Below are 11107 nucleotides of genomic sequence, written 5' to 3' on the forward strand. Positions count from 1 at the left end.
GAATGCGTTTAAAACCAGACAGACCACAAGGTGTGCAGGCTTCAGATTATCATCTGTGCTGCATTTTCTCTTCCTCGGAGAGCCATTTAAATAGCGATGTAGAAATTCCTCTACTGGTTAAAGCCATACCTGACGTAAAATGCAGGATGCTCGGGTTTTTTTGCTTTTTTTTTAATGTATTATTTTCTTCCAAAGGTAATCCTAGACATTAGTCTTGCTTGAGACATCTCTTTTTGGGGGTATGGTTCGATCTTCAAGCCAGTGCAGTTTTTGGTGCATAAATCCGTTTGGCAGTGCGTATTAGCTTACCGAGCTTATTTCTCTCTACTTACCAACAACTTGTACTCTTTTTTGTCTTCTTTTCTTGTTTTATGTCTACTTACCTACAACTTGTATTCTTCTATTTGTGTCTCAGCTCCACAGCTTGGCTCTACACTGGGCCTTTAATGAATATTTCATTTATTTGGGTGATATATTGTGTGATATATCACTACCATAACACTGTGAAGTGGTGACTGAGTTGTGAGCCAGGAGAATTCATTCTCCACCTCAAGACCAGGTGTTACTTAGTCAGAGGCTCTTTCTCTCTTTTATATTTGATTGCTTTCTCCTTTGTTACAGGGTGGATTTTCCTGTTGGTAAACATTTTCAGTCTTCAGTCTAGTGCACTTTTAAAACTTGTTAATTAATGTGTTAGTACACAATGTACACACTGAGGCTGTCTTTTTTCCCCCCCCTAGCACTGTCTTCAGTTCCTGCTATGCACCTTCATGTAGTGTATTTGGGTATTTCTCGGTTTGCCTGTCCTATATACATTACTAGTGTTTTTATGCGCACACTGATTTTGAGATAGACCGTGGCCACATTCCCTGTGAATCTGTTGTCTATCTGCTCCTAATTCATACACTCAAGTACTTGCTTACTGAAGTTGCACAACTGAAATAATTAACTTGCTGGTTTTCAGGTCTTCATTTCATTGCATTTGCCCTGTTCTTTCTGCTTGCTTTCTTCTTCTGTGTGCTATAGCAACCTATACTTAGGATTTATTTTTTTTTAAATTTACTATTTTGCAAACACAACGGGAGCTGAAGAAGGGTGTATGAGTTGAGCAGTGCAGATGAGCGAGACTGTATAACTCCAGACAAGAGTAACTTAGTATTTGATGTCAGTGTACTAAAGCTTTGATTTTAATAAAATATTTACTAATGGCCACAAGAATTTGGGAGTGGGCTGTGGACATCTGAAGAAACATAGGTGGTTGCGCTGATGTACAAACATTGGTGACTCTACAGTAAATGGTAACCAGTAGTAAATACGTGCGGGTAATACATCTGTGTTACTTTAGATTCGCCTTATGTGTAATAATTGTCTAGCTTAATAAAACATTTAAATACATCCACTAAGTAGTCAAGGTAACTTTCGGCATTGTTATGGAAACTGCGTGGAAGTGGCTTCTGATGCTGATGTTTTATTCATCTGTTAGTTGAGTGCAAGGTTTCTTTAGTATGTTATCAATTTCTCATGCAAAGCTCATCTAGGAGGGAATTTATTACTTTTACAAGATGAGAACAGACAGCTGGGAATATTAAACCTTCATGTCTGGCTCAAGGACAGAAATGAAATTGTTTTATTCTGCCCAGAATGCTTAATATTTGTTCTTAAAGAAAGCCCATGATGACTATCCCCCTTTCAGTTCTGAGCATATATAAAGACACTGTATTATAAATATTCATTTAAGGGGAAATGATTGCTGGCATCTTTTTACTGTTCAGAGCCATGGTGTCCTTTTTACTTGAAGCTGCACAAATTTCTTGAATATAAACGTTTTGGCAGGTGTCATACCAAACTTTCTGAAACAAACCATCTTTGCTAGGCAGACAATAAATACGATCGGTTTCAAGTCAAGTGTTATTTCTCCCCGGTTCCTCTCCCCTTAAGGAATCAGATTTATGCTGAAAATTATAAATTTCATACAATAATTATCTAAGATGTAAATATTGATACAAGTTATTAAAAGATATAAAAACTACTAGGCCCAACCTTTTAAATAGTTCTTTTCTTGTAGAGGGTATTTTCTTGTCCTTTTAGAGAAAAGGATATGCATTCCATGTACATTGACCTGGAGTCAGTGAAGATCATTGCTTTTTGTAATGCAAATATCTTCTTCCTGGGAATTGACTTTTTGTTTTAAATTGCCTTCTCTCTTCCTGGGGCCAGTTGTTCAAACCAGCTTGAAATGAATGTCCCACTTCCTGTGTACAGACCTCAAGCTTTTGAAAATTACAAATGTGGAGTTGTATTTACCTTTGGAGATGATAAAAGGGAGTTTGTCGCTTGGAAATTATGATACATTGGAAGATGCTTTTTTGTAAACTTCTGAACAAATAAGCATGTACAATTTTCAAAAGCTTTGTTAATGTAGCGTGCAAAAAGCATAGTTTGACTTTATGTGATATGAAAGTGTGAGACTTGGCCAGTAATGTCCAGTTTAAAACAAAGAGCCTGTTTACGGAGTTTTTTTTTTTTTAATCTTCATGGAATAAGATGCTACTTGTATCAACAACTGGATTAACTAATTTATGGGAATTATGGATTTATTTTCTTTAGTGAAGAAGCCTTGCTCAAAAGCATAGCACTTGGGCAAAAATACATGTAGTTGTTTGTATATTGAAACACATTAATAGACAGGACTTGTGTGGTCTGATTTAAGTGTTAACAGACACTGTGATTCCAACCAGCCATCGTTCCTTTGCTGTGGGATTTAACACCCTGGACTACCTTTACAAATTGCTCCGATGCGACATACGTTTCAGTTACCTCTGATAAGATGTTCTGATTAAATAGGTTGTTGCAGGATCATTGCCTTTAACATTAGGGCTTAGTTCGAGATATCCTGGGGAATACTTGTGCTATCAGTTCTCTCAGTAGGCTTTTTACAGGTTTGGATTTTGATTTCGTTTAGCTGCTCATGTTTCTCACCTGGAGAATGTGTCCGAAGAGGAAATGAATAGGCTTCTGGGGATTGTATTGGATGTGGAGTATCTGTTCACCTGTGTCCACAAAGAAGAAGATGCAGACACCAAGCAAGTTTATTTCTACCTTTTCAAAGTAAGCTGAACTTGCGTGATAAGGTTTTTTACTCTCTCACACATAAGCCAATTTCATTGCTCCTCCTCACACATGTATGGACTTCATCTGGGGAGAGGTTTTCTTTTCTCTAGTGTGATGCTCTAGTGTGGGCGAGATGTTGTGGTATTTGCGATGTATCGTACCTTGTTCCAAAGGACATCCAGATGGTTCAGGAGCGGGCCTCGAGTCCCATCCATAAACACTGCATGCAACCACCTGCAAGCCTCAGCCTCTTCACTTCCACATTGGGAAAAGTCAGTTGACAGAGATGCTAACGTGGCTGCCTACACGGACACATTTCAAAGAAGATATGAAACAATTCACAGTAGAATTAAGTGGCTATAAATTCAGATGCCTAAGCAAACAAATGTATAGCCAGGAGATTTTCAACACTGCTTGCGGTGTTTTGTGCACCTGTGACTTCCATTGACCCTATGTATACAAATATGCTAATTTTTAAAAATCTGTGTGTTTTTAACAGCTTTTGAGGAAGTGCATTTTACAGATGGGAAAGCCTGTAGTAGAAGGATCTTTGGAAAGTCCCCCGTTTGAGAAACCTAGCATTGAACAGGTAAATTACCAACATGGGGGTTTGGTTAGTTTGGGCTTTTTTTTATTTGGTGTTTTTGGGTTTTTTTTGTTAGGTTTGGGTTTTGTTTTTTTTCTTCTTTCTTTTTTTTATAGGCAGTTTTTTTGTTATAGGCAGTTTGCAAATGTTTCTGTATGTTACTTAGTACAGAACAGGAGACTGTAGGAGCCTTCTGCTGCTGCTTCTCCTTTAGTGTTGGTACAATAGTTACATTATTTGACTTCTCCCATCGTTCATCTTATGCTTTAATGAAACTGACTTTTTTTTTGTGGTTTTAGAGAATGAACTTAAAATACTACTTTTATGTGTGGCAGTTCTTTCTTTGTTTCAGGTGATGAAAAATGCTGTTGAAGGTTTGAAATCCAATATTAAAATGACACTTGTCTTCTGTAAATCAATGAAAATGTTACAGTCCAATTCAGTGAGATCATAGCCTTCTCTTTCAGAGGGTGCACAACAAAAATCAAAGCCGAAACCAAAGAGTAACTGAGGCTTTTGTAACTCTCAATGGATAAAGAACATATGACAAGTTCAGATTTTGGTTAAGCAAGCTGCTGTGAATGCACTTTTGGCACACTCAATATGAGCGCAATGTTTTCCCATCAGTGTATGAATGGATGCTGTATTGTTAAACAGGACATTTTATATGTGAAGGCTGTTATGTGTAGTAATTATTTTCTTGCAACTCTCACTTCTTATCATTTAGGAAAATCGTAACACTTTATTGCTGAATTTCTGGGAAGTCTTCACCTTAAGTTCTCCCTTAGTTTGGGTGTAAACAAAGAATAAGCGTATGTAATCCTTATGCACTCCTAGTCCTTAAAATATACTATTAAAAAGGTTTTGTGCAATATAATTTTTTGTCACATTCTTCATACTGTTCAGTTTGCATAAGAAAGCACAGCGTAGAGCTGAAAGGGTAATTCTTGCAGTTTGTTTTGAAATAATTTACCCTTAAAATAGATGAATATTTTCAGCTCTGTTTTAGCAGTTCAGCAACTCAGTCACACAAAATTATTTGTTAAGCAGCACTATTATAATTGATTTCTAATATATATGTATTGCAGCACTTTTAGTACATTTTTAACTATCTTCAGTAGTGTTTTTTTTTTAAATTACTATATGAAGTGCAGTGAAATGACATACTTATGAAATACTGGCACTTCTTGAAGAAATAACATGATGGGTAGACACAAACTTAACTACAAGTCTGCAAGTCCTAGTCTACTGTTGAAAAGTGGCTGGGGAGGTTTTTTGGGGGATACTTGATTGCAGAGGAAGTAACTCGTGCAGCATGGTTATCAGCAGAATTGTGTATATGCGAGCATATAGAAGGCAGCCCCCTGCATCTTTTTTTATTCCCGGACAAAGTTTTTTACTTTGAAAAGCAAGGAAGAATAAAGAATTTTCCTTCTCCACCTTTAAGTCAGCTGCTGGGGGTGGATAGAATAAGAAAAACTGGATGTACCTGCTGCTGTCTACAGGGGAACCAGCTTGTGGCAGCTACATGAGTAGCTGAGCCAGGAGTTCATGGTCTCCGGTATTTGTTTCCTTTCCCATGTATTGCAAGTTCAGGGTTAATAAACATAAAGTGAGGAATGTTTGAGGACACTCCTGCAAAAATTATGGCTAAATAATTAAACATTGTTTTCTTCTGTTTGAAGGGTGTGAATAATTTTGTGCAGTACAAATTTAGCCACCTACCCTCAAAGGAAAGGCAAACGATAGTGGAACTGGCTAAAATGTTTCTGAATCGCATTAACTACTGGCACCTGGAGACACCTTCTCAGCGAAGACTAAGATCACCCAATGATGATATTGCGGGGTATAAAGTGAATTATACCAGGTAAGGCTGCTTTTGCTTGTTACAAGTCTTGCTTACAAATATGGCATGTACACACTTCAGGAGTACACCAGTACCTGTACGCCTTGTGAAATTTTGCAGTTGTGGAGTTTATATGAAAATCGGAGGATTTTCCTGAGACTATATCAGAGTTTCACATGCATCCTTGTGTTTTAAGAGGTGTGCTTTATCAACCAAGAACAGGGAGTAGAGGTAGCGAACATCTGTATCTAACAATGCTTTTGCATGTCCTGTGTTAGCAAAGTTCCTGTCAGTCATCTTAAGATATGAGCCTCCTGTAAGATCCTTATTTCATGTACTAAAAATTCGGGCAATGTGTTATTCAACTTAAAAAAAGAAAGAAAGAAGATAACATTAAGCATTGTGAAGTATCACAGTTTGAAAACAAATCATGGAAGATTTGAAAAATTAGAACAATTTTGTAAGTGCTTGAATGCTGGAGTGTGTATGGATATTACTAGGTTCCTTAAAATGATAGTTCTTGTTACGACCTTTTAATATGTTGTCAAGAATTCGAAGGAGTAACTTAGTCACTGGGGGAAGAAGAGCTAGGATAGAAAGCCAGGTCTTTTTAAATTCTGCTTTTCTATAACGATCGTGCAATGCCTTTTCCAGTTAGCACAGTGACAGCAGTTAAAATTCCTGCTGGTGCAGGCAACAGTTAATGTGCTGCCTGTGGGCGCAGGCAGCAGTTATCCCACTGTCCCTGTGGGCACACCTGGTCGCAGGAATGGCCAGGGAAGCTTTTCCTGGCTGAGGATGAGCACCGCCTTCCGCTGGCTTTCCTGGTGGCCTTTGCTCTGACTAACCTCAGCTTCATGAAGGAGAACAGCAAACCCTGGTGTGAGTTGAGACTGTGGCTGGTGATACCGCAGACTGTGCTGTGTCTGTGTCTGACGGGGATGCTCTCAGATGACCTGTCCCCTCAAATAACTACCTGGCGTAAAGGACAGTTACTGATAATCCACGAGGCTCCTAAGACCATGTTTGGTGGGTCTTTGACCTCCATTTGTTTGTGATGCAGATACCAGATAGACAGGGTTGGTTGGAGTCAGCTTTTATTAGGAATCAATAGCTAGCATTGGCTCTGGTTGGTGACTTTTGATGTTGATCGTTTTGTCACTTGTGGTTACTCAAACCTTCCTGCCCGCAGTCCCTGAGGTTCCCTCTGACCTATTCCATCTGATACAACCCGTCATTCTGAGCTTCTCCCCTCTGTGGTGTTTGAGGCACTGCATGGGGTGCAGAGAAAGCTGCTGCGCGCCAAGGATGCATCTTGTGAATTCTTGCAGTCACCGACTTAATTTGAAAACCTGAGGATTTTTATGAGACTATATCAGAGTTTCACATGCGTGCTTGTGTTTTGAGACGTGTGTTTTATCAGCCAAGAACAGGGAGTAGAGGTCTGCGAACAGCTGTATCTCACAACTCTTTTGCAACACTTGTGTTTGCAAAGATTAAGACACAAGAGTTTGGGAGAGCATTTTGAGACAGGCTGTACTTTGGGTCTGGATGAGAAAACCCATGCAGGATCCAGCACAGTCTGTTCGCATCCAGTTCTTGACATTTCCTTTTCATTGTTGGAGCTTTCATAATGGTTGTGGTCTGATTCTGCTAAAGCTACGTGTACCATTCACTTACAAGCAGATAGTGAGATCTTGTTTATAGAATTAACAGATATCATGACCTGCATAGTCAGTGTACTCTTGATTTACCTCTTCAGTACCATGATCCCTTTTTCAAGAAGAATAACACGACGTGTTACATTTTCATATGTACTTCTTAATGCAGAACTCATTACAGAGGGAGTTACTGGTCAATGAAAGAGTATTGAGTCAGGGTGTGATGGGAAGAAGCCAGCTGGTGGGAGAGCAGGGTGGGAGTCCGGTCAGATTGGGGTGGAGGTAGGTAGAAGTGTTGCCCCTTTTGCATCTATGTGGGGAAATGCAGAAGTTTAAAGAGGGGAAAATGTACCGGGCTCTGAGGGTCTTCGGAGTCTCAGGCAGGAGACGTGGGAGGCTGAATGAATGAGCTGTGGAGAGAATCCCTGACATCAACACGAATTTTATGTGATCTATGATTACTGTCTGGAACAAGAGCTCTTTGTGGAAACTAGACTGCAGAGAGAAAGAATATATGGAGACTTAAAAGTACTTGGCTGTCATTTCTTTAAAAAACTGGGCAATATAAATGCTGCTTAACTCTGTCCAGACTTGATGTAGAGCTGATTTATATGGTCATATAGCTCTCAGCTGGATTATAAATGATGTAGGCAGTGGTTTTATTGCATTAGTTCATATATTAGATGGTGATAATTATCTGGCTTTTTTCCCCCTTTACAGGTGGCTTTGTTATTGCAATGTCCCTCAGTTCTGTGACAGTCTACCTCGGTATGAAACCACCCAGGTTTTTGGTAGGACATTGCTTCGCTCTGTTTTTACTGTAATGAGACGGCAACTGCTGGAGCAGGCCAGGCAAGAAAAAGACAAGCTTCCTCAAGAGAAACGAACACTAATCCTCACCCATTTTCCAAAGTAAGGGGTTGTAACCTGCCTACATTCAGTGTTAACCAGTACTATGCAACTTTGGCATGGAAATGGAATAATTGCCTGTAGCTTAAAATCATTCCTCCTTTTATTCAGTACCAAGTAGATACTGCAGCTTTCTTTTCTGCCATAGCTTGAACCAGTGTATCTTATGTACACAACTGCTTGCTTTGCTTTGTCGTAGGACTTGACTTTACAAAAAGGATTATTCACCTCGCTGGAGGATTCTGCTTATTGCCTGTTAGCATGCATTGTTGGTCACTTACTTTCTTTTCTATAGTCCTTGGAAGCAACATAGGTCCAGATCTCCAAAAACACGTGCTCGCTTCTGCTTTTGTGATGGAGCAGTAAAAAGGGAGTGTTGTAGAGGAGTTTGTATACACCGCAGAATTTCAGTTTAACTCAACATTGTAATAGGGAACAAAGGAATCACCCCACCCCCAGTGGAAACGTGTTCATTTGACAAAGAAGAGAGTAGTCAGTATAAAGCTGCATCAGTGAATCCTAAACTCATGAATTTCATATTGACTACATGTTCCAGTACTGGAATATTGATGACGATATCTCACAATTAACAATAATTACATATGGGGATATGTGGGAGAATGACTTGTCTCGAAACATGCTCAACTTTGACAGTCCTTAATTTCAAACAGTTTACTGGTGTTAAGGGTGGTGGTGGTGATGACAGGATCATTCATTGTATGTTTCCTGTTAAAATAATGTATTGCTTCAAAAATATCCTTATTTTGTGAGGGTGGCTTGGTTCTCTAGCCCATATTTTAGAAGTCTGTCCCTCCTAGCAACAAAGGAACTGAACCTACAGGAGAGCTGGTCGCGCTGATGCTGTGCAAGCTACTGTCTGGGGCTAGCATTGGGTGAGTGCCCAGGGGAATGAAATAACAATAGGAGCTTTCCAAAGCTGAGTAGAGCCAGGATTTGTTGCTCCTACTATTATTAATAGTGCCTTTTACCACTTTGAAGAATGTAAACTGTCTCTGGGGTAGACTGTTATGGATACAGGAATGTTTGTGTATATCTGGGAATAGGATCATGATCTGGCGCTGAAATAGGTATAAAAAAGGATTTAACACCGCATTGATACAAGGAGCAGATTTGCGGAGGAAGGAGGTGCGTGTATGCCACTGTGTTTCCACTGCATTTTACATCCTAGATAAGTAATTTGAAAAGTGTTATTATTCACTGCAGTTCCTTTTAATATTCTGCTGGGGAAAAAAAAGAAAGACAAGCACTATTTGCTGATGATCTTTGGGAAACACGAATAGTGTTTTAAATCTTTTAGGGGCTGTACTTGTCTGAAGCATTTGTCTCTCTGCTGGCGTTAGGCAGAGTGAATCCTGCAGAGGAGCTGAGGCTGAGGGCACAGAGCTGCTGCCTGGCTTCAGTGCAGAGCTCCCGACTGCCCTGGCTGCTCCTTCCTGGGCAAAAGGAGCACCCACAGGTTGTGTCTGTGTCTACCTAGGAAATAGTCACCAAGGGGTCTGAACGCAGAGTCTCTGTGCTGCCTGTAAAGGTAGCCATGGCTGAAGTTTAATTTGTGCTTCTGCTCCATCACAGATGGTCCAGTAGCTGTTGCAAACTTTTTAGCCATTATCAGCTGTAGAGATAGCAGGAAACACCGTGCATTGCTGCGCTGAGGTATGAATGTCCCATGTATAAAATGCGAGAGGACTTGATCCTGAAAATCCTTATCCTGTTCAAGAAAGTCTTGCTCAGCAGTTCTGTTGGTTTCAGCTAGGCAGTTTCTATACATGTCAATGACTCTAGAGTAAAAATGTGCCATGTCAACTTCTGGTCTGAAAACCCCTTTTGTGCAACATAGGATATGCAGCTGTCTTGCTTCAGAAAGGCTCTGTGGAGGCAAGCCTGCTGGATAGTCTGATCTGTGGAATTTCTCTCACATATAATAATACCAAGAGAGGTTTAAAATCACTCTGTTTCTCTAAATGTACCGAAGTAAGATTAAAAATACTGTTATGCAAGCACAAACGTGCAATTAAATGTTACAGTAGCACACTTAAAGGAATGAAAATATCTTCCTTAGAGCATAGTTAATAACTAATGCTGGGATTTTATAAATCTGTAAGAGGCAAAAAGCAAGTGCATCTGCAAAACACCGGTTTATCAAAATAGACTTTTTTTGTCATCCTTGTATAACATGAGTACCGTGGCATCTGACAACTCATAACTTTCTTATTAGTGCACAGTTCTGCTCTGTAAAAGTAGTTTGTGACTGTTTCTTTCTGCATTTGCAAATTAGAGAAATATTGCTTATAACCAAAGATAAATCTTCATAGGTGAAAGCACTCTACTGAATTAAGATACTTAATGCCTACTCTGACTTGTGATTTTGTGTGTATTTGTGTTTGTTTTTTTTTTAAAGGAATCGGTCAACAGCATTTTCTTACTGAATCATTAAATATCTTTAAATTAAAAAAAGTTGCAAAGGCTTAATCTGAAAAAGAACCTGGTTTTAATGATCCTCTTAAGTTAATATTTCACCTGCTTTTGTGCCTAGGTTTCTGTCGATGCTGGAAGAAGAAGTGTACAGCCAGAATTCTCCCATTTGGGATCAAGATTTCATGGTGTCTAGTTCCCGAACTGGCCAGCTGGGAATCCAGACAGGTAATTCGCATTTAGTTATGGGTAAGGGAGCGCCTGAATATAAAGCTAAAGCTGTACAAGTGATGAATTCTAAGGAAGGAGACTTAGAGATGCAGCTTTATAAAGAGCAGGCTATACCAAAATCAGTCCGCCTCGAGTAAGCACAGGTGTCTGACACTCTGGTCCTGCCTCATATAAAGATCCCATTCTGGTGATGAAATCCAGCTAATTGAAGGTGCCGGTGGAGCAGGCTGGGTGCTGAGGCAAATCACCTGAGTATTCAAGCAGCGCAAGGGCACTTGGTGTGGGCAAGTGAGGATGGTCAGGGGGTGAATGGCTGGGGGGGGGCACCTG

At 39.8% G+C, this 11107-nt stretch overlaps 1 protein-coding gene across 1 annotated transcript in view; it reads left to right on the forward strand.

The window, feature by feature from the left end:
- KAT2B (K(lysine) acetyltransferase 2B) overlaps window positions 1–11107 on the forward strand; it is a 36380-nt gene that overhangs the window by 3830 nt on the left and 21443 nt on the right. Inside the window, exons 3-7 of the mRNA XM_009888951.1 lie at window positions 2963–3108; window positions 3611–3700; window positions 5383–5564; window positions 7925–8116; window positions 10668–10774. Of these exons, the coding sequence (XP_009887253.1) occupies window positions 2963–3108; window positions 3611–3700; window positions 5383–5564; window positions 7925–8116; window positions 10668–10774 (717 nt within the window). The remainder of the gene's footprint in view (window positions 1–2962; window positions 3109–3610; window positions 3701–5382; window positions 5565–7924; window positions 8117–10667; window positions 10775–11107) is intronic.

The sequence above is a fragment of the Charadrius vociferus genome, unplaced genomic scaffold (genome assembly GCF_000708025.1).
Source record: "Charadrius vociferus isolate BGI_N301 unplaced genomic scaffold, ASM70802v2 scaffold217, whole genome shotgun sequence".
Classification (NCBI taxonomy): Eukaryota; Metazoa; Chordata; class Aves; order Charadriiformes; family Charadriidae; genus Charadrius; species Charadrius vociferus.